This window comes from Leucopleurus acutus (genome assembly GCF_964270905.1).
Source record: "Leucopleurus acutus genome assembly, chromosome: 17".
In the NCBI taxonomy this organism is placed as follows: Eukaryota; Metazoa; Chordata; class Mammalia; order Artiodactyla; family Delphinidae; genus Leucopleurus; species Leucopleurus acutus.
In genome coordinates this window covers 83,396,347-83,418,827 of record NC_139159.1, presented here as the reverse complement: position 1 = coordinate 83,418,827, position 22,481 = coordinate 83,396,347, and the positions used below count along the sequence as shown (strand labels likewise).

General features: G+C 64.4%; 1 protein-coding gene across 4 annotated transcripts; it reads left to right on the top strand.

Moving 5' to 3' along the window:
* Positions 1-796: 796 nt before the first annotated feature.
* On the top strand, positions 797-22,196 carry SCRIB (scribble planar cell polarity protein). Of its 4 annotated transcripts, XM_082858546.1 has the most exons (38): positions 797-959; positions 2,165-2,282; positions 2,391-2,469; positions 2,560-2,649; positions 2,751-2,807; positions 2,908-2,971; positions 3,063-3,137; positions 3,206-3,350; positions 3,753-3,871; positions 4,085-4,284; positions 4,391-4,557; positions 4,632-4,762; positions 4,856-4,990; positions 5,849-6,016; positions 6,507-6,914; positions 7,640-7,702; positions 8,185-8,274; positions 8,714-8,791; positions 9,660-9,983; positions 10,074-10,154; positions 10,238-10,492; positions 10,796-10,906; positions 11,006-11,299; positions 11,403-11,582; positions 17,643-17,753; positions 17,833-17,880; positions 18,042-18,116; positions 19,224-19,286; positions 19,852-19,935; positions 20,065-20,172; positions 20,260-20,419; positions 20,508-20,652; positions 20,747-20,932; positions 21,054-21,196; positions 21,274-21,311; positions 21,436-21,510; positions 21,750-21,801; positions 21,884-22,196. In XM_082858546.1, the coding sequence occupies exons 1-38, from the start codon at positions 801-803 to the stop codon at positions 22,027-22,029; spliced, it is 5,025 nt and encodes a 1,674-aa protein (XP_082714672.1). In that variant the 5' UTR covers positions 797-800; the 3' UTR covers positions 22,030-22,196. The 4 variants fall into 4 exon arrangements, with proteins under 4 accessions (XP_082714672.1, XP_082714675.1, XP_082714673.1 ...); XM_082858549.1 differs by lacking the exon at positions 19,852-19,935; XM_082858547.1 differs by lacking the exon at positions 21,436-21,510.
* The last annotated feature ends 285 nt before the right edge of the window (positions 22,197-22,481 follow it).

Sequence of the window (22,481 nt, the reverse complement as noted above, 5' to 3'; positions counted from 1 at the left end):
GGAAGTGCTGCGAGAAGGCTGGCCCAGAGCCCTTGAAGTCCCGGGACACGTTTAGTCTGTCAGGCAAATGAGCGCCGCCTTGGCCCGGCGCCCTACCCTCCGGGAGCCCACGTCCCTGTAAGAGGGGCGGCGGGCAGGATCGTGGGGTCTTGAGGCCAAGCCCGGGGAGGGGGCCCAGCGGGCGGGAGGGGCGGCAGGAAGCCTCGGTCCCGGGAACGGTTGGGGCGCTGGCGTGCGGGAGCTCAGGCTTTGAACGGACTTCAGTTCCCACCATGCCTTGCGCCAGGGGGAGGGAACCGAGCTTCCCGACAGGCCGTGCGCGGTGCCGCTACGGGTCTTCGGACGCACCGGCGCCGCGAGGCCTTGTGGGGGTTGCAGTTCGGGGCGACGAGGGGCGGCGAGGGCGGGCCTCGGCTTCCCGGCGGGCTGCGCGGCTGCCGGCGGTTGTCGGCGGGGCAGTCCGGCGGGTAGTGGCGGCGGTTCCGGCTGCGGCACAGCGGCGGGCGAGCGGACGGGCCGGGTCAAGTGGGCCTGGCGGGATGCGGGGCCGCCGCCGCCTCCTGAGAGTCTGAGTGTCGGCCGGGCCGCGCCCCCCGCCCAGGCCGCCGTGGTCCGAGCGTCCCGAGCGCGGGCCGGGCCCAGCGCCGCCGCCGCCGCCCTGCTGCCGCCACCGCCGCCGCCGCCGCCGCCGCCGCCGCCCCGGGCCGCCCCCGGCACCTCCCCCGCCCGGGCCGGCCCGGCGCTCATGCGGGCCGAGCCCCGCCCCCCGCCCCCCGCCTGAGCCCGCGCCCGCCCGCACCATGCTCAAGTGCATCCCGCTGTGGCGCTGCAACCGGCACGTGGAGTCGGTGGACAAGCGGCACTGCTCGCTGCAGGCCGTGCCCGAGGAGATCTACCGCTACAGCCGCAGCCTGGAGGAGCTGCTCCTCGACGCCAACCAGCTGCGTGAGCTGCCCAAGGTGAGCGGCCGCTGGACCTGCCGCCGGCCCAGCCCTCGCACCGGGTCGGCGGGCTCGGCCTGGCTGCGACAGCCCGCTCCTCTGAGCCCTCAGCAGGCGCTGGCCCGGGCGGGACGCCGCAGTTTCCAGTCGGCCCTGATGGTTCTTACTGGCCGGAGCCCCACCCCGGCCAGCCCCACCCTCCTCACCCACCGCCGGCGCTGGCACCAGGTGGCAGCGGTCATCGGGTGCCTGCCTGGGGGCGGGGATGGTCACAGTCTAGAGGAGGAGCTGCAGATTGAAAGCCGTGGGGGAAGGTGGATGGGGTTGGAGTGCATCAGGGTGGAAGGTGAACTCGGCGTGACTGACTGATAGGAACTTGCTGGACTGCTCTGGAGGTGGGGAGGCCACGCTTCTGTCCGGACTGCTCTTCTCTTCCTCCTGGGTGCTGGGGTGGGGTCGGGGGTAGCCGTCTTAAGGTGCTTGTCCTTGGCAGGTCTGTGGTCCGTCTACTTCTCGCTGTCTTGTTTCTTTTGGACAACTTATTTTCCTCCTTTTAAGGCCATTTGGGAGAGGAGGTTAAAGGAAGCAGGTCACAAAAGGATTTCCTTTTTGGAGATGGGGTGCAAAGTGGCCTAATGCTTGGGGGCTGTGTGCCACAAAGGGTGTGGCTCCGTTCTGGGCCTGGACCGGGCCTCCTCACGGTCACCTCCAGGTCCCACCACACGTTGCCTGCAGCCCCTGCACGCGTGCAGCCCGTATTTGTGGCCCTTTCCTGTCTTCTTTATACTTTTTTTTGGTAGTTGTTAAATTCTTGTCATGGGCTCAGGCTGGGGTGGCTGCTGGGGTGCAGTAGCAGAAACCACCACAGGCCTTGGAGGGCCCACTTGCTGGGTGGGTGGAAGAGGTGATTCAGGGGGTGGGTGGAGCCTTGAGGGAACACAGAGAGCAAGGAACAGGGACTCATCAGGTCAGAAAAAATAAGTGACTTTCCAGCTGAGACTTGAGCGCATGGGGTAAGTCACGTGGCAGCGTTGTATGGGGGGATGATTCTGAGGTGACACAAGTCAGAAGGGCGGGAAGATGTGTATCTGTTTTTGTCTCCTTGCATTTCTCACTGCAGACCAGGGTGATGGGACAGGACCCGGGCTTCCTGTGTGGCCTGGAGCAGGGAGGGGCCTTCTGCTACAGGGCCCGTCACCCCTGACCCTACCCCCTGCCCACAGCCCTTCTTTCGGCTGCTGAACCTGCGCAAGCTGGGCCTGAGTGACAACGAGATCCAGCGGTTGCCCCCTGAGGTGGCCAACTTCATGCAACTGGTGGAGCTGGATGTGTCTCGGAATGGTGTGGAGCCTGGGGCGGGTCTGGGGTGGAATCTGAGGGTGGCAGGAAGGGCTTTGAGCTCCTGGAGGCTGTGGGCATGTTTCCGTGGTGACCCCTTTCTCCTCACAGACATCCCTGAGATCCCCGAGAGCATCAAGTTTTGCAAAGCCCTGGAGATTGCAGACTTCAGTGGGAATCCTTTGTCCAGGTGGGTGGTGGCCATGGCAGGGGTGGTAGTGGGGCTTGGGAGGTCCCGCAGCCTCTGCCTGGGCATCTGAGGACCCCTTGCTCCCCTTAGGCTCCCCGAAGGTTTCACTCAGCTGCGCAGCCTGGCTCATCTGGCCCTGAATGATGTGTCCTTGCAGGCGCTGCCTGGGGACGTGGGCAAGTGAGTGCACTCTTGGGTGGTGGGGGCGCTCAGGAGAGCCCTGTTCCTACACCTCTCCCCACCGTCCTACCTTTCTTACGCCCCGCCCTGATCTTTTTCAGTCTCGCCAACCTGGTGACCTTGGAGCTCCGGGAGAATTTGCTCAAGTCCTTGCCTGCGTGAGTGGGCTTGGCCCTGCCAGCAGCTGCCCTGGGCCTCTCGGCCCCAAGGACCACGGGCCGTGTGGCCACGACAGAACTTGCTCTGTTTCCTTTGCAGGTCCTTGTCTTTCCTGGTCAAGCTGGAACAGCTGGATCTGGGAGGCAACGATCTGGAAGTGCTGGTGTGGAGAGGGCGGGGCTGTCGTGGGTGGGGCGGCGCCAGGCAGGGTTAGTGAGCCTCGTCCGTCACTCTGTCCCTGTCTCTTCTCGCAGCCCGACACCCTGGGGGCCCTGCCCAACTTGCGTGAGCTGTGGCTGGACCGGAACCAGCTGTCGGCCCTGCCCCCGGTGAGTGAGGGTGTGGCTGCCCCCGCTTCATGCTTGTCCGTCCCCTGACTCTCTGCACCTGCCTCCAGGAACTCGGGAATCTGCGGCGCCTGGTGTGCCTGGATGTGTCGGAGAACCGGCTGGAGGAGCTGCCTGCGGAACTCGGGGGGCTGGTGCTGCTCACCGACCTGCTGCTTTCGCAGAACTGGCTGCAGCGGCTTCCTGACGGCATTGGTTAGTGTTGGGAGGGTGTGGCTGGGGGTGAAACCAGGTCTAGAGAGGGCTTCTGGGGTAAGGATCCTGATTTTGCTGGGTCCTGGGACACAGCCCCAAGGAGGGGGAGACCGGCCTGAGGCCAGAGTGGGATGGCTGGGGCTGCTCCTGAGGAACCGAGGCAGCTTGTGGTGGTGGGCGGGGATGGTGAGCTCGTGAGGGCACGATGGCAGGTCGCGGGCAGCGGGTGCATGGGAGCTGGTGGGCCTGGTCAGCTTGGCAGCAGGATGGCAAGGGTGGGGGGGTGAGCTCTCAGCGTTCTCGAGGTGCAGGAGGCAGGGTGAGGGGCAGGCTGTTTCAGTCGTGTGGTTGACTGGGCTCCCTGCCTCACTGAGTCCCGTCACCGTGTCTTCCTGATGCCAGGTCAGCTGAAGCAGCTGTCCATCTTGAAGGTAGACCAGAATCGCCTCTGCGAGGTGACGGAGGCCATTGGGGACTGTGAGAACTTGTCAGAGCTGATCCTCACGGAGAACCTGCTGACGGTGGGGCCCAGCCCCACTCTGGGCTGGTTTCAGAGTTAGCATGGGATGCAGACGGGGGGACGTCTGGAGGCGTGCGGAGTGGCAAGAGACCAGTGGCTGGAGGGGTCGGGGCCCTGGAGCAGGGGCAGAGGCCGCCCTCCGAAAGCACTCAGCTCCCTCCTCACGCTACCCGGGGGCTTCTGCTGATCTCCGATCCTCCCTCCTCCCGGCTAGGCCCTGCCCCGCTCCTTGGGGAAGCTGAGCAAGCTGACCAACCTCAACGTGGACCGGAACCGCCTGGAGGCACTGCCGCCTGAGATTGGGGGCTGCATGGCACTCAGCGTCCTCTCTTTGAGGGACAACCGCCTGGCTGTCCTGCCGCCGGAGCTCGCCCACACGGCCGAGCTGCATGTGCTGGATGTGGCCGGGAACCGGTGAGTAGCCCCCGTGCCCTCCTGGCCTGGCGCCCACTGAGCTGACCGTGCCCGCTGTGCCCCTCCACCTCCCCCACCCTGAGCTAACCGTGCCCCCGGCCCCCAGTCTGCAGAGTCTGCCGTTCGCCCTCACGCACCTCAACCTAAAGGCCCTGTGGCTGGCGGAGAACCAGGCGCAGCCCATGCTTCGGTTCCAGACTGAGGACGACGCCCAGACCGGCGAGAAGGTGCTCACCTGCTACCTGCTGCCCCAGCAGCCCCCGCCCAGCCTCGGTAGGTTGCTGGGGGGCGGGATGGGGCGTGGCCTCGGGTGGGGAGGGGCTTCCCCTTGACACGCGCTTCCGCAGAGGACCCGGGGCCGCGGAGCAGCCCTTCGGAGAGCTGGGGTGATGCCCCGCTCGGCCGCGTCAGCGTCATCCAGTTCCTAGAGGCCCCCGCGGGCGACGAGGACGCAGAGGAGGCTGCTGCCGAGAAACGGGTATGGGGGGGTGGGGTCCCTGGGGGGCTCCCTCCTCCCCACCCCTGCCTGACCCCGGCCCCACCCCGCCCCTCACCCCTGTGCCCACTGCAGGGCCTGCAGCGTCGGGCTACGCCTCACCCCAGCGAGCTCAAGGTGATGAAGAGGGGTGTAGAGCGTCGAAGCGAAGCCGCCTCCTGCAGGCCCGACTCCGCACAGCACTCACCCTCACCCCCGCCCTCGGAGGAGGTGCCTGGGGGGACCCGCGGGGCGTGGGAGGGATGCCCGCCTTACGGGCTCTCCTGCTTGGGAGCCCCAGGCTGGGTGCAGGGTTCCGGGGCCCTGTGTGGGCATGGGGAACCGGCCAGGAGAGGCGCCAGGTTGCAGTGGGGGGGCTCAGGGCCAAGCGCCCACACCCTCCCGCAGAGCAGGCTGCCCCCACCGATGGCTGCCAGGCAGACACGGGGGTCGTGTGGCATGGACGTGCGGGCAGCTGCAAGAGAGGAGCCAGAAGCAGCTGGGTCCTCGGCAGAGGGAACTGAGTAGTGGGCCCATTTCCTGTGGTGTTTTTTTTGGGCGCCTGCGTCGTCAGTCTTTGTGAAGGGGTCTGGGGCAAGAACCAGGCAGGCCTGACTCCACTCATTCAGGAGCTTTGGCAGCAGGGCTAGGGGAAGCTTTAGGGCCCCTGGGGCACAGCAGGACGTCTGATGCCTGGGGGACAAGTGGCAGGGCCTCTGTCTGTGACACAGAGCCTTCCACCCTGGGAAGCTGCCACAGCTTGTCTGCAGAGACGTGCTCACTCTGGGGTGCCTGTCCTTCCCCGTGCTGGTGTCATCTTGGGTACTCGGAAGACCTTTTAGGGTCTGCAACACAGAGCAGTGGCTTTGTGTGCCCGTAGCTGTTTGGTGGAGCGTGGCTTCCCTGGGGGTGGGACAGTGGGCACCCCAGAGGGCTGAGCACAGATTCCACTCCCTGCAGGGAAGGGGCAGCTGGGAGGGGGGAGCCCACGAGGTGCTGTGGTCAGGAAGCAGGGAGCCCCAGGGTGGGTGGCCTGCGATGTGGGGTCCCCCAATAGGTGGCCTGACCCACCACCTGACCCCGCCACAGGAGAAGAGGCTGAGCACCGAGTCTGGCCTGAGTGCGGACTCGCACCTGTCTGCCAGCACAGCCTCCCAGGGTGAGCCCGAGGGCCCGCTGGCCGAGGTGGAGGAGCCGAGCCAGCAGGAATCCACGCCAACCTCCCAGGAGGAGGTCACAGAGGAGATCTATGAGGAGGTGAGACTGGCCTTGAAGGCTGCTTGCCCAGGGGTGGGCCTGCCTCCCCCTGCCCCTCCTCCTTCCCAAGCAGGTTGCTGTCAGGACCCGTCAAGGTGCAGGAGGGCCCCGCAGTGTGCTCTTTCCTATGTGGAGCCCAGCAGGAGCCTTGCTGCCCCAGGCAGGGGCGAGGGCCTGGGGATGAGGGCCTCCACCCCATGGCCAGGTTTGGCATGGGCCCTGCCCTCCCACATCCGTCACCGCCTCACATCCCCCTTTTGGGTTGCTCCCGGACCCCCCAGGGACCTTTATCGTGGCCCTGATGGGCACCCCAGCGTCAGGCTGCTGAGAGTACAGCGCACGGGGTGGGCAGAGCCTCCTGGCCCACCGATCCCCTTCCTTCTCTGATCCGAGCAGCGGGGAGCCTCTCAGAGCCCCTGTCTGTTGCCACCTTCCCTGGGCCCGCGTGGGGCTGGGCCAGACCGACGTCCTCCCACTCGGCCTCTCGCAGCCCACGGTGCGCTTCGCGGAGGACACGCTGCTCCTGCCCAGGGAGGATGGCGAGAGCGAGGCGGGGCAGCTGGAGGCCCCCTGGCCCGTGCCGGGTGAGAGGCAGCGGCTCATCCGCAAGGACACGCCCCACTACAAGAAGCACTTCAAGATCTCCAAACTGCCCCAGCCTGAGGCCGTGGTGGCCCTGCTGCAAGGAGCACAGCCGGACAGTGAGGGCCCAGTAGGGTCTGGGGGCTGGCACAACGGCCCCCACGTGCCCTGGGCTCCTCGAGCCGAGGAGGAGGAAGAGGAGGAGGAGGAGGAGGAGGAAGCCGAGGAGGCGGCAGCGGCGGTGGCGGCGGGAGCCATGGAGGCGGGCGAGGAGGAGGAGAGCGAGGGGGCTGTGGCTTCTGCACCCTCTGTCAAGGTGGGTCTGACCCCACGCGCCAGCCCAGGCCAGGCCGGCCAGGCCCCTCGGTCCGCACTGGCGGGATCTCAGATGACACTCGAGGCCCGTGTCTTGAAACCAGCTGTGGAGGGAGGTGCCTGTCCCCACCCGCCCGCCCTCCTCTCCCGGCTGGCTGCTGACTCCACCCAGAGCTCCCATCCCAGGGCTCGGGCGGCCACTCTCCTCTGCCCGGGCTCCTCTGCCTTCCCTGGCTCTCCTGAGGGCTGGCTTCCAGGCGGGCCGTGGGGCCCTCACCCGCCTCCTTGCCCTGGTCCTCAGGTGCCTCTCACGGGGCCCCTGGGGTCCGGTCTTCTCCATGGGCTGCCCCGCTGCCACAGCGCCCCTGTGTTTGCGTCGTCGGTGATTCTGCCCTGAGCACGGCGGCATGACGCCGTGACAGCTGAGAGGGCCTTGGACAGTCAAAACCGGGACAGCCAGGCCTAGGCTCAGCCCGTGGTGGGGCCCCCCTGGGACCCCGTTTGGCAGGTTGGCAGAAGCAGCCAGGCCTCCAGACTGGAGGGGACCTCGCGCCTGGGGGCGGCACCAGGCACAGGCTCGGGCACAGGCAGGAAGGGCCCGGTACTCAGGCTGTGGGAGCTTGGTGTGGTCTTTTCTCTCCTTCCTGCTCGAGGTGGGGCCGGGCAAGGCGGTGGCGGGGCTGGGCGTAGCTGACCTGCATGCCCTTGCTGGTCCTGTCCTGACAGGGAGTGTCGTTTGACCAGGCCAATAACCTGCTGATAGAGCCCGCTCGCATTGAGGAGGAAGAGGTCTGTACTCGCTTGCCGCCCTGTGCTCTGTACCCCGGGCTGCCGCTGGCCTCGCTTCCTGGGCTGTGGGCGCTGCGTCTCCTTCCCCCGCTCCTGCGCAGGCCTCCTCCTGCCACCTCAGAGCCGGGGCCTGGGGCGCCTGACGGCCCTCTGGCACAGATGGGGGGGGACAGGGTGCTGGCCTCCAGGTGAGGGTGGCCAATCTCGGGGGGGTGCTGGGCGTCCCCCACCTCCCTGCCTGCGGCACCTCGGCCCAGGCACCGTAGGGCAGCCTCGTCATCCTCGGACGAGGGCTCTCTCCAGGTTGTACTCCCTCAACCCCGGCATTACCCGCCCTGTCCAGCTCCTCTGTGGCCCGAGCCAGCCCTGGGAGAGGTGGTCAGAGGCCGGGGGGCCTGGGCCCTCCCCGCTTCCTGCTGAGTCCACCGGCAGCCCCGCTCCCTCGGCCGTCCTTGGACACCGTATGTCTGTTCTGCTTCCAGCTGACGCTCACCATCCTGCGGCAGACGGGGGGCCTGGGCATCAGCATTGCGGGCGGCAAGGGCTCCACCCCCTACAAGGGCGACGACGAGGTGAGCAGCCGCTGCTGCCCTGCCCACTCCGTCCAGCTTGCGCCGCTTGGTGGCCTTGAGGACTGTGGGGTCCCCGTCCCCCAGAGGATGAACGGGGACCTGGAGGTCGGGGCTGCCCCGCCTGCCTGCAGTCTTCAGCCTCGCCTGCCTTCGCTAGTGGCCGCTGTACTAGGCATGGGGTCAAAATTCTCTGGAAGCTTTTGACCGGCACCTTCTCGCTCCCTGACACCCGGGACCTCGCGGCGGCCCGCACCCAGCCCCACTGACCACCCCAGGCCCACTTCTGCTTTTCCCGCACCCTTGGGCGTCTCTGCAGCCCCAACTTGGGGGCCTCTGGGCCTCGCAAAGCTGCCGAGGGCCCCTCCCCCAGAAGGGCAGGGTGAGGCCCCTCCGTGGCCTCTGCCTACGCTCTCGGTCTCAGTTCCTGTCTATCCTCCAGGGCATATTCATCTCGCGGGTATCTGAGGAGGGCCCTGCGGCTCAGGCTGGGGTCCGAGTAGGCGACAAGCTCCTCGAGGTGAGTCGGCAGCCCCCGGCCCCTGTCTGAGTGAAATACTGGGCCCTCGGGGCCTCACATCCTGGCTGTCAGGTGCTCGGCTGCCTCCCCTGCAGCCAGTTCTCCTGAGAGCCCCAAGCACAGGGCCACTGGTGAGGCGTGCAGCTCATAAGCCAGAGCTTCAGGGGGCTCAGATGCAAGCCCCTGAGGCAGAGACCCCCGTCTGGGCGGGAGGCCTGGTGGGGTGGGGCCCTGGCCGTGCTAGGAGCAGCGATCTCAAGGAGAGATCTGCTCCTGAGGGTTGGTCTAGGAGGGGTTCGGACTTCTAACACGTTTGGGTGGCGGGTTGGTTTCTGCCCTGGAGCCCCTGCCCGTGCCCCTGGCCACCCAGCCCTGGCAGGTGAGCTCATCGTGGGAGGCCACGTGCCGGTGCTCACAGCTGTCGCAATAGGGCAGGTCTGAGGGCAGTGTGCCCGGCCCACGGGGCAGGGGGGCCAGTGGACAGAAGGCTGCGGGGCCGGGTGGGGCTGGTCCTACATCCGAATTTTATGGAGGAACTGCTGTACCCCGATGGCTGGGGGAGCCTGAGTCAGGGACGGGGTGGAGGCAGGGGCTGGAAGCCCAGAAACTGCAGGCACGCTGGGCTGCGGGTTTGCTCAGATGAGAACGTGGCAGGGGTTTCCAGACCTGGGAACCCAGGTGTGGACCCGCAGGAGGGGCCTCCGCCTGCTGTTCTCAGCCTGCGGGCGTCCTGGCCCTGGGCTTGCACAGGCGGTGGGCACGTAGATAGCAGGGGTGCTGACGACCCACCACTTTCCCTGGCGCCCATCCCCTGTGCTGCCTGCCCACCTGTGGAGGGGCCTGCCCTGACGAGCGCTGTGGCCTGCAGGTGAACGGCGTGGCCTTGCAGGACGCCGAGCATCAACAGGCCGTGGAGGCACTGCGTGGCGCGGGCACCACTGTGCACGTGCGGCTGTGGCGGGAGCGTATGGTGGAGCCCGAGAACGCGGTCACCGTCACGCCTCTGAGGCCTGAGGACGACTACAGCCCCCGGGAGCGGTGGGGAGGCGGCCTGCGCCCGCGCCCACGCCAGCCCGAGCCGCCAGGGCCCCTCCGCCAGCGTCGCGTGGCCTGCCTCGTGCGCAGCGACAAGGGCTTGGGCTTCAGCATCGCTGGGGGGAAAGGCTCCACGCCCTACCGGGCCGGAGACCCGGTGAGGCGGGTGGGCAGGGCCAGGGAGGGCTGCTGGGGGCAGGGCCAGGCCAGCCTGTAGTAAAGAGCTCTCCTTCCCTCTTCTCTGCAGGGTATCTTCATCTCCCGCATTGCTGAGGGGGGCGCCGCCCACCGGGCGGGCACCCTACAGGTCGGCGATCGCGTCCTCTCCGTGAGTGGGGGCAGTGGGGCCCTCCCAGTACCCAGCCGCCTCACTCGCCCCATGGGGCCCCCTGACGGGCCACGCTTTTGCAGATCGACGGGGTGGATGTGACGGAGGCCAGGCACGACCACGCCGTCTCCCTGCTGACCGCTGCCTCTCCCACCATCGCCCTGCTGCTGGAACGGGAGGCCGGGGGCCCGCTTGCCCCTGGTACTCCGCCACACTCACCCCCACCCCCTGCTGCTACCACCACCACCATGGCCACTGCCAACCCTGGGGAGCCTGGGCCGCTAAGGCTGGCCCCCAGTCTGCTGGCCGCTGCCCTGGAGGGGCCGTACCCAGTGGAGGTGAGACCCCAGTCCCCACCCTTAACCACTCCCCGGCCCCCTCCTCCACGTCCACACGGCTTTAGGGATGGGGTGCTAGCCGCACTGGTGGGGAAGCAAGTACTTAACGCCCTCTGCGGCTCCAGGACACCAGGGCGTCATTCAGTGGCGGGTCTCCTCCTCCTGTGATCTCCTGTGCAACACAAAACGGCCTCCCTGCAGTGGAGCGCCCTGATCCCACACACTCTCTGGGCTTGGAAAGCGCCCCTTTGGTACTTTGCCAGGCCTGTTCCAGCCACCCCTCCCACCCCTCCACGTCCCCAGGAGATCTGTCTGCCGAGAGCTGGGGGCCCCTTGGGGCTCAGCATCGTCGGGGGCTCCGACCACTCCAGCCACCCATTTGGCGTCCAGGAGCCCGGCGTGTTCATCTCTAAGGTAGGGCGGACCCCGCAGGCATCCTTGTGCATAGAGGGCCCGGCCCAAGCACAGGGCAGTCAGAGCCCCCGCCCACTGCGCACCACCGTCCCCCAACAGGTGCTCCCCCGGGGCCTGGCTGCACGCAGTGGCCTGCGGGTTGGGGACCGCATCCTGGGAGTGAATGGGCAGGATGTGCGGGACGCCACCCACCAGGAAGCGGTCAGCGCCCTGCTGCGGCCCTGCCTGGAGCTGGTCCTGCTCGTGCGGAGGGACCCGCCGCCCCCGGGCATGCGGGAGCTCTGTATCCAGAAGGCCCCTGGGGAGAAGCTGGGCATCAGCATCCGTGGGGGCGCCAAGGGCCACGCAGGGAACCCCTGTGACCCCACGGACGAGGGCATCTTCATCTCCAAGGTGAGCGTCCCACCTCGTCGGCCCTGCTCCACTGCACTCCTCGGGGCAGAAGGGGGCTCGGGCATGGGCTGGTCCTGAGCTCTGGGGCCGGGTCTCCCCGCAGGTGAGCCCCACAGGAGCGGCCGGGCGAGATGGTCGCCTGCGGGTGGGGCTGCGACTGCTGGAGGTGAACCAGCAGAGCTTGCTGGGCTTGACGCACGGCGAAGCCGTGCAGCTGCTACGCAGCGTGGGCGACACCCTGACTGTGCTTGTCTGTGACGGATTCGACACCAGCGCCCCCGAGGTCAGTGCCCCCGCCCGGCCGGTGCTCTGCCACGGGGACTGGGTCCTTCCCTGGAGGGGTCCCGGTGACCTGACCCTGTGCGGGCCGGGACAGCTGACCCTTTCCGCCTCCAAGCCTGGGAAGCGCTCGGCCGTCGTGAGTCAGCCTCAGGGGTGACCAGGACGGTGCTGGGCCCTGGTCTTGGCCACCGCTCATGGCCTGTGGAGGCTCTGGCCCGGGTTGGACGAAGCATGTGCACAGACGGCCTGGTCGCGTCTTGAAAGAAAAGGCTGAGTTACCTGCTTCCAGGTGAGCAGTACCTGTACCGTGTGGCCGCTGGGCCAGGGCAGGATGGCGCAGAGCCGGGCACACGGCCTCCCTGCAGACTCGCACAGGACCCCACCCTGCTGGCCCAGGCGCCATCCTGCTCTTCTGGCAGCGCCTCAGCAGGGAGCTCGGCACCCAGGATCCCCCCATCCCAGGTGGGCCTGTGGCAGAACCCAGCTGTCTTCCCTCCTAGCCCCCTGGAGAGTGTCTGGGCTCTGGAGGCCTGGTGCCTGGCCCAGTCTGTGTCCTGGACAGGCCTGGCTTCCAAGCCTCAGCGTCCCCTCTGCTCGGAGGGTCCCGCTGTCCTGCTCTTCTCCGTTCTGTTTTCTCCACGGCTGTCCCCGGGCGCCTGGCATAAGCTGATGCCCACCCAGGCCTCCGAAGGCTCCTCACCCGCGGTGGCTGCCAGCCCCGCCCTGAGGCGCCCTTGCTGGTGCAGCCTCTGGGGTGGGGCCGTCCCCTGTTCGGCTGCAGTGGGTCTTTGGGATGGCGACTTACTGCCCCGCCTGCCCTGCGCTGCCAGGGAGGGATCAGCCTCATTCTGTGTGTTTCTCCTGAACGGGGAAGGACTCTGCATTCGTGTTCTTTGCTCCAGGGCTGGATGCTGGGCTGGGGGCCCCACTCCCTGGGTTCTGGGGCTGCCCTCTGCTGGCTTCTGTGCCTACATCTCTGTGTAGTCACTGGAACCCTGTCGTTTCTGGGGGGCAGTCTCTCAGGTTTCCAGAGAAAGCTTTGCCTTCCATTTACTTAATTAAAACGTGTATTTAAGTGTTTTAGTCCATACATTTACTTACTTAAAGCTTTTTGTACAAAGAAAGAGAGTGAATACAGCTTCAGGGTAAAGGGTGGGGGCTGGTGTGTTCCAGACTTTACGGGGGGCCCTCGCTGTGTTCTGCTGGTGGTTCTTTGACTTCCTGCATCTGGCCTTCTCTCCAGCGTTGCTGTATCTGTGCTGTGTTACCAGCCAGAGCGCTCGGGAGCCCGTCTCTCTGCTTTGGGGGGAGTTTCTGCAGGAAGGAATCCTGGAAGAGTGGGTGCTGGGCCAGAGGCCACAGGCTTGCCCCGTCGCCCACCCCCTCCCAGCCTCGGGCAGCACCAGCTGCTGTTCCCGTGGGATCTGGCAGGCAGTGCCATCTAGTTTCCTCGTCCTTTTCCTTTTGGGAGTTTGTGATTAGTCACTAATTCACTTAACTCGTGTAACTTGCAGTTGCTCCTTTGTGTTGTAAGTTTCAGTCTTTTATTACATAGGGCATGAGTGGTTTTGTCTTTTGCTGTTTAGGAACGGTCTCTCTGGGGTTACAGAAATGGAGACTTCTATGAATTAAGTCTTCTAAACTTCTTTATGATCCCTGGGTTTGGTTTTTGCTTAGGAAAATCTCTGTTGCAAGATTGTCAAAGAACTTTTTTAGAAAACATATAGCTCTGTAATCCACCTGGAATTGCTTTTCAAGCAGATGGATCTTTGCTCCCAGTGGTATGCACTAAAACGTCTGTCATTCTCCCACTGATTTGGGGAAATGTGACTTCCTTGTGGGTCAGATCCACATTCCTGTGGCCCAGGATGTGGCCCTGGGGAGCCGGATGCGCCCTTGGGCCAATGCTGCTGTCCTCAGTATAGCCACTTTAGACTGTGTTGTGAAGTCACCCACTTTTTTTTCTTCTTTTGAAAAGTTTAGTCTATTTTCATGTGTTTCCTAGGAATGGACCTGCCAAGTTCCCTAACAAAAGTTGGTTGGGACTCAGGGATTAGCTTTGATCTCTGTGTAAGTTTTCCCCAAGCACATTCATAGATTGATCTTGTTTCCTTATTAATTCTCGTCGGTGGCTTTTTTTATCCCCTAGCGGAAGCCCTGCGTGTGGCCCGATTGGTGGCTGCGGGTCCCCTTTTCCTGGGAGGTCAGGCCCCTCCGTCCCCCCGGGACCCGGTGGTGGTGGTGGCCAGTGGCCTTCCCTTGTGCCGACTTCCAGGCTGAAGTTTATATAGCATTTTTTTTAAAATCTGGAGGGCTGTTTCCATTTATAACCCGTAAGAGTTATTCTCTGAAGTGGGTGTTGAGTTTTCTGAAGTCCCTTCATTGATGGTTTTTACAGCCCTGTGCCAGGTGGGGTTGAGGCTCAGCGCACAGGTTTCCTCTGGCTGGCTTGGTGCTTGAAAGGAAAAGGGGTAACACCGTTCGTCCCCCCACCCCCGTTTCTCTGAACCTCGGCCCACCTGACTCACCTGCATTGACCCATGTGACGCGTATAGGAATCCGAGTTTGCAGCCATTTCCCCGAACTTTGATTGGATTCTGCAAACCCGCCTTTGTGTCAGCCCGCGCCCTGTCCCTCCTCCCCGGTGCTCGGCACGGTGGTGGGGCGGACTGTCGTTAGTACCTGCCTGTCTTGCTCCTGGGCCACAGCCCCTGGGGGCTCCTGTACAGTCGGACAGCCCTGGTGGCCGGTCTTCGGCTGCAGGGCCTTGGGGGCCGCTGTGCACTTTCCAAGAAGCCTCCTCGCTGTAGTTCTCAGCATGCTGGTGCGAGGTTGGGAATATTCTCTCTCCTCCGCCTCTTCTCCTCTTCTGTGGTTCTGTCACCTTTTTGATCTGATTTCTGCTGCCTCTTCCTCCTCATCATACTCACCAAAGTCTTGTGTATTTGAACGGACTTTTCAGCTCACCAGCTTTAGGATTTGATCAAGACTGCCTTTCTTTTTTAGTATTTCCTTGATGACTGCTCTAAAGAAGAAGCCTTCAGTTACTCCTTCTGCATCTGTTGCTTTTATTCTACTGACCTTTCTGTAAGGAAGAAATTTTCTTTATCAGCTATTTTTTTAATCCTAAGATAAGATTTTATACAGGAGAGGTGTGATAAATACTTTGATTCTTTCCTTTCATTTGTTGATTTTTTAAATAACAAGCTGGTGCCTTGGAAACCCCCAAAGATGGCTACAGAGGTGTTTTTCTGTCTTTGTTTTTAGGGTCTGTATATTCTCGGTGTGCCGTCCTTGTTGGGCAGTGTGGCTCCCGTGTCCTTTGAGTGTGGCACCTGTCGTTCGTTAGCGTCCTGCTCTCTGGTGTGGCCAGGCGTCCCTGTATTTCCTGCCCCAGCCCTGGGCGCGGCGTTCAGAGCTGTCACTGGCCGGGCGCTTGTGGCTCTGAGCTGTGGTTGCTCCTGGGCCTCTGTAGCACATGAATCCTGCAAAGTGAATATTTTTGGAAGGAGAAAAATCATGAATTTGTGCTGTTACTTTCAATTCATATTTAAGGTTACAGGGTTTTGGCTTTTTTGATTTTATATTTCTTTTTCTCATCTTAAAAACTGTTTCAGTAAATTAAGTAACATTACCATAATTATAATTTCAAAAAGCAATATCAATATTATTGCTAATAATGAAACCATTAATAGCGTCTTTTCTTTTTTAATTTATTTGGCTACACCGGGTCTTAGTTGCAGCATGTGGGATCTTCGTTGTGGAACGCAGTCTCTTAGTTGCAGCATGTGGGATGTAGTTCCCTGACCAGGGATGGAACCTGGGCCCCCTGCATTAGGAGCGTGGAGTCCCAACCACTGGACCACCAGGGAAGTCCCCATTAATGGCATCTTAAATTTCTTCATGTCCTTAGGGTTTATCCACTGAGGGGGCGCAGTCAAAATACTGCGATTTTAAATCCCTTGAAATAATTCTCTGAATTGTTCTATTGCCAACTTGACATACAGTTAGGCTTACTCGTTTTCTGTTTTTAGAGATGACTTTAAAAGATCACTTTTTGTTGTATTTTTTTTTTTTCTTTTTTTGCGGTACGCGGGCCTCTCACTGCCGTGGCCTCTCCCGTTGTGGAGCACAGGCTCCGGACGTGCAGGCTCAGCGGCCATGGCTCACGGGCCCAGCCGCTCCGCGGCATGTGGGATCCTCCCGGACCGGGGCACGAAGCCGTGTCCCCTGCATCGGCAGGCGGACTCTCAACCACTGCGCCACCAGGGAAGCCCGATCACTTTCTTATTATAAGTCTTACGTGGCCCCAAAGCCAAAACTACGGACTCGCACCTTGAGGAGTCAGTCCCGTCTCCGCCCCACAGGCCGTCATCTGCCTTAGTGTTGCTTTCTCCTGCCATTATTTCTTTCTGAAAGATATAAGCAAATATATAAAATAATTTTAAAGTTGGAGGAAAGGGGCTTCCCTGGTGGCGCAGTGGTTGAGAGTCCGCCTGCCGATGCAGGGGACACGGGTTCGTGCCCCGGTCCGGTAAGATCCCACATGCCGCGGAGCAGCTAGGTCCGTGAGCCATGGCCACCGAGCCTGCGCGTCCGGAGCCTGTGCTCCACAACGGGAGAGGCCACAACAGTGAGAGGCCCGCGTACCGCAAAAAAAAAAAAAAAAAAAGTTGGAGGAAAGCGTCAAGAACACTCACTCAGAGGCCCCATGTGCGTCCCACCAGTGGTCTCGGGGCTACGCCAAAGGCCACGGTCCGGGGCATGCGGGTGTCTGGTTGCCACGCCTGCTCAAGTCTCCCTGACTCTGGCCTTGAACTTCGAACGAGCACAGGCCATCATCACTGTGTGGAACAGCCCTCGCTGTGGGTCGGTCCGGTGTTTCCTCAGGACGGGCTTCAGTGGATGCCCTTTTGGCAGGGTTAATACAGAGGTGACACTGTCTTCAAGGGCCTCCCACCAGGACGCATGGATGGTGGTGTCCTGTCAGTGACCCTCTCCACGGGGGCGTCTCCGGGTTGCTCCACTGCAAAGTGACGCTTTTCCCTTGAAATTAACAGGTGCTTTGTGGGGAGGTGCTGTGAGGCCGTGTAACTGTCCTGCTCTTTGTCGGGCTCCCCCCAAGCATCAGCCCCGCCGCTGTCCATGCCTCAGTCCCTGGTGGTAGCTCGTGTGCCGTCCCTGTCCCTTCCACACGTGTGGAGCGGCTTCCTGCCCTGAGGAGGAGTTTTCCCTTCTTCCTTAGCGTAGATTTGCCAGTTTCCATTTTATTTCACAGGTGATAGTTTGTCACTACTGCTGTTGATTTTGGTGCTCAAGCCGTCCCAGACTCGGCTGATGAGAGGGGCTTCTGGCTGGCCCTGGCCCTGTTAGCACGACCCACCTTCCTTTAAGCGGCTTACTTTCCGCCACAAGATGTCTGGGGTCATTTCATACTTTCCCACCCAGGAGCACTGGTTCCTTTAGTCAAAGTGATACTTAGAAGCCAAAGTCTGGGCCCTGGGCATGCTCACGGCTGTCGGGGTGTCATGGTCTCAGGACCTCTCAGTGGCTGGAATCACACCTGTGAACGTAGGCACGTTTGCATCCGCGATTATCTCTGTAATTCTGGAAGAGCATGTGTTCACATCATGCCTTTATCACTCATTCCAGTCGGCACCACGGGTCAGCTCTTCCAAATTCGAACAGACTTTTCTGATGTGAGAACCAGTGTTGTCCTCCTTGCCACTTGGACTTCCGCCTCAGTCCCTCTCTGTGCTGTCAGGCACGTTGCGGCTCCACCCCCCACCCCCGCCATCTTGTTGTCAGTTCTTTGCTCCCCGGGGTGATGGTTACGTGGCCAGCCTTTTCTGCCCCATGGCCCAGCGTCACTGCCTGGGAATCCTGCCCCGCATCAGGACATCCTCTGGTGCATGCAGTGTACAGATGTGACCTGTGGGTGCCCCAAGTCACAGACAGGATGATGGCATGGTGTCCCGAGTGGGCGGCGGCGCTGCTCACAGAGCCCGCCCCCAGAGGCCACCTCAGGTATGTGTGGTCACTCAGCCCGCTCCTCCCGCAGGTGTCCCCAGGCATCATCGCCAACCCCTTTGCAGCAGGCATGGGCCGCCGGAACAGCCTGGAAAGCATCTCCTCCGTCGACCGGGAGCTGAGCCCTGAGGGCCCCGGCAAGGTCAGAGCCGCCCGCAGCCAGCAGCCCCAGGGCTCGGGAGCCTAAGGCCGTCAGTCCTGACCACTGTCTCTGCTCACAGGAGAAGGAGCTGCCTGGACAGACCCCACAGTGGGGGCCGGAGGCCGTGGTGAGTGTCCGGGTTGTCCGTGCCCTGCACGGTGGGCTTCTCCGCACACGGGCCCATGGCTCCGAGCTCTGGCTGCCCGCCCTGCCCCCCTAGCAGCTGCCTGCCCCACACTCGGTGGCAGGCACGGCCCCTGGTAGCCCTGTGTCCACTCTGCCCCCCAGTGTCGGAGCCTGGAGAGCCTGAAGCTGGACTGCCGCGCCCTGGCTGCCACACCCAGCACCGGCAGTGTGCAGAGGGTCAGTCCCTGATCGTCACACCCCTGTCCTGTCCTCTGTCTGCTTACCTGTCCGTCAGTCCTGCCCCTGCCTTAACCACCTTCCCTCCGCCTGAGACCCTTGCAGGGCAGGGCTTTCAGGCGGCTGCCCCCAGGGGGAGGGCTGAGGCCTGTGGGGGCCCTCACACGGCACAGGGGCTGGAGGAGGGGACTGGCCAGCGTGCCCAAGCTGGAGCACCACCTCCCAGCCTGGCACGTGTCTCGTCCTCCTGAATCCGCGAACCAAGCCGCGAAGCAGATGCTTCTGCCCCCCCCTTAGAGCCCAGGACGTGAGGTGCGGCGCGGCAGGGCCAGCTTCTGAGAAGGCCCTTGGCCTCCGCCCCAACCCTTCTCTTGCCGTCAGACTCACCAGGCAGGCTGGGCAGAGGGGCTGTGTGGGCCCAGAGGGCTTGGGACAGGGCCAGAGGCAGGGACAGCTTGAGGCCACCAGAGTGGTCAGGGTGGGATCGGGCACCAGCCACGGTGGGGAGGACGGGCTGGAGCAGCTGCGGGAGCCCCAGAGACCATGGTTGGCGAGGAGGCCCAGCACTCCCAGCTGGGGGTGGGGACGCCGGGAGGGAGGCGTGTGCTTCTCATTCCTCTCCCCAAAGCTTGAAATAACCCCTCCCGGAGGGTGCGCCCCACCAGCTGCTGCTGGGAGACCCCGCAGGACCGACCATAAGTGGTCGGGAGGAGGCTGCGCTGGGTGAGAGGCCGAGTGGGGCCTGGGGGCTAAGGGAGCCTGCTCAGGGCCTCTGTGAAGACCCTCCCTCCCTTGACCACAGACAGGCAAGAGCAGGAAATCCCCAGGATGGGAGCCCAGTGTCCTCTGAGCAGAAGGGGCACAGCTGCAGGGTGGCTGGCAGGAGTCGGGGCTTCCCCAGCTCATGGATCTCTGAAGCTCACGGGGAGGGTGGGTGGCATCGCTGTGGGGAAAGCCCGCCTATCTCGGGATATTCCCTGGGCTGGTCAGGTCAGGGAGCTGAGGACCAGCCTGTGCGACCAAAGCAAGCACCCCAGCCCCCAGGTCCTCCTTGTGGGGCCCCAGCCCTGCCCAGCCCTCATCCCACCCACCACTCGGCTCTTCCAGGTGCCGTCTGGGGCAAGTGGCGGGAAGATGACTGAGGCCCCCTGTTCCCCTGGCCACCAGCAGGTGAGTGCACACGGGGCTGGGGGGTGGAGGACTCCAGGGAGGTGCTGCCTGCAGAGCCCCCTCCTCTGGGAAGGGGGTTGCCAGGGGACAGCGCCTCCCCCCAGCTGCCATCTGTCACTCTTGAGGACACAACCTGTGGGCCCCTTCCTGGCAGAGCTGGGTGGCATGGGGCTGGGGAGCTCCTGTGGCTTCCTTGGGCAGATGGGCTGTGGGTGGTCAGGGCGGCCCCACCCCCATCCGTCCTCCCGTCTGGGAGCCCCTAGGGGCCAGCTTGGCCCTGCCCCCACCCCCACCTGCTTGCAGAGGCTCCCCGGTTCTGCTGCGTGGGGAGGGCCAGGCGTGGGCACCTCCTCTCGCCTGGTGGCAGGGTAGGGGTGGGCACTGGAAGTACCTGCTTGGAGCCCGGCTCCCAGCCTCTGCCCCTTCCCAGCACGGCCTCACACCCTGGACACCTGCCCAGCCGCCCACCTGGGCCCCATCTCTCTTTTTTCCCCGTCCTCCCCCCAATCCTCACATCCCCTCACCTGAACCGATTCCTCCTGGCCCCTGCACCTGCCCTTTGCAGACAAAGCCTGGGGTGATCCAGCCAGTGGCTCAGGCCTGGCCAAGGGGCTCCCCGGCCCTCAGGGGCAGAGGTGATCCCCAGTCCGTGAGTGCCCTGACCCGGGGGGGGCGGGGGGGCGGGGAGGCAGTCAGCAAGGACAGCTGGTGGTGGGACGGGCGGTGGCTGCAGCCGGGACAGCTGTCGCCACACAGCTCGTTGTGCCCCGTCCGCCAGCCCCCCTCCCCGCCCTCCCCTGACGAGCTGCCCGCCAACGTGAAGCAGGCGTATAGGACCTTCGCTGCCGTGCCCGGCCTGCACCCACCCCTGGAGGCCCCTGCTCAGGTAGGTGGTGGGCCCCGGTCCCCTGCTGCGTGTTCCTGCCAGGGTGCGAGACGCGAGGGCCCGGCTCTCAGGGCGTGCTCTCCCCAGCCCCCCACGCCTGGGCCCACGGCCTCCCCGGAGCAGCTGTCCTTCCGCGAGCGGCAGAAGTACTTCGAGCTGGAGGTGCGGGTGCCCCAGATCGGGGGCCCCCCTAAGCGCGTGTCGCTGGTGGGTGCCGACGACCTGCGGAAGATGCAGGAGGAGGAAGGTAAGCAGCCCACTGGGTTGGGCGAGGGTGGTCGGGGAGGGGAGCACCGGCTCCCAACCTGACCCGCCCCTCCCCTCCCCTCCCCCAGCCCGAAAGCTGCAACAGAAGAGGACGCAGATGCTGCGCGAGGCGGCGGGGGACGCGGCGGACGCGGGGCGCCCGGAAGGCGAGGCCCCGGAGGACGAGGAGCCCGAGGAGGAGCCGCCCTGGGCCGGCCGGGGCCCCGCTGCAGGGTGAGCTGGGGGAGGGCCCACCCCAGCGTCTCCCCCTCTCCCCTCTCCACCCGCGCGGCGCCCCTCCACCCGGCTCTCCTGTCGCCCGGCCCAGGCTTGGCCCCGCGTCCCCCCCGCCGCAGGGAGGCGGCGCTCCGGTGCGGACGGCCAAGGCCGAGCGGCGCCACCAGGAGCGGCTGCGCGTGCAGAGCCCGGAGCTGCCGGCTCCTGAGCGGACCCTGTCCCCGGCGGAGCGCCGCGCCCTGGAGGCCGAGAAGCGTGCGCTGTGGAGGGCGGCCAGGTGAGGCCCCGCCCCGCGCGCTGCTCCCGCCCCCTCCCCTCCCCTCCCCTCCCCTCCCCTCCCCGCCCCCGCCCTCGCCCTCCGACCCTGCCCAGCCCGCCCGCCGCTCCCCTGCCCGCAGGATGAAGTCTCTGGAACAGGACGCTCTCCGCGCACAGATGGTCCTCAGCAAGTCTCAGGAGGGTCGAAGCAAGCGGGGGCCTCTGGAGCGCCTAGCCGAGGCCCCCTCGCCCGCGCCCACCCCGTCACCCACCCCCTTGGAAGGTCTGTGCGTCGTGGGGAGGCGGGGGGCTCAGCCTGCGGCACGGACCTCTCCCGACGTCCACTTCTTGTCCCTCCAGACCTCGGCCTCCAGACCGGCACCTCCCCGGGACGCTTGGTGAGGAACCAACGGCTGTCACCCTTCCCTGCACTCCTCCCCTGGTGGGGGGCAGGGATCCAGACTCCCCCAGCCCTCTTTCTTCTCACGCTCTTTACCTCTCTCCTCACGCTGTCCTTTCAAGGCCTTGTCTGGGAGGAAGTTTGACTACAGGGTGTTTGCAGCCCTCCCCTCTTCCAGACCTGTCTATGACATGCAGGTACCGGGCCCTCCTGGCCCTTCTGCAAGACAGCCCGACCAGCTCCTGCCACCTTTCTGCTGTGCCTGTCACCCAGCCCTGTCCCCTCCTCTGGTACCCTCCCCGTCTCTCTGTGGCCAGTCCTGTCCACCCACCTCCCATCCTCCAGCCAGGGCTCAGCAGGGACCCACCCAGGCTCAGGTGGGTGGTTTCAGGCAGGTCTGGGGCGGAGCCCTGAGCAGCCCTTCTCCCCATCACAGTCCCCAGATTTTGCTGAGGAGCTGAGGTCCTTGGAACCATCTCCGAGCCCTGGTGAGTTGGCAGGCAGGCGCGGCCCCGGGTGCTCCCAGGGGGCCTGGGGCCCATCAGCTCACTCCCCGCCCCCGTTGGCCAGGTCTGCCAGAGGAGGATGGAGAGGTGGCCATGGTGCTTCTGGGCAGGCCTTCGCCAGGCGCCGCGGGCCCCGAGGAGGTGGCCCTATGCAGCAGCCGCCGCGCCGTGCGGCCGGGGCGCCGGGGCCTGGGCCCGGTGCCCTCCTAGAGGGTCAAGGTACCTCCCCCGACTTGGGGTGGGGGCCCTGCCAGCTCCAGCACCACCCTTGCCTCGAGTCTTTTAACCCGGCCGTTAGCATTTTCAAGAGTTCTGGCCGCTAACTGCCCCCTCCCCAGCCGGGACCTCCTGGCGAGACTGTAACTAGTGATGTTTGTACAACCAAAGACTCTATTTTGTGGTTTAAGGAGAATAAAATTGACTACGTTTTACCTCTAGTCTGTCTGTCTGTCCACCCGCCGGCATACCAACGCCCACCCCTTCTGCTCCTCCAAATCTGGGGCCGGTGCGGGGACCACGAACTCCCCCGTTGTCCCAACTGTGCACTGCTCCACAGCGGGAGGAACTGATGGGGCCCGCCTACTCTGCCCCCAAGGGCCCGCCAGCCGGGGTCCCCCAGCTGGGGCTCCCGGCCGGCCCCCTCCCCTGCACAGCGCACGCCC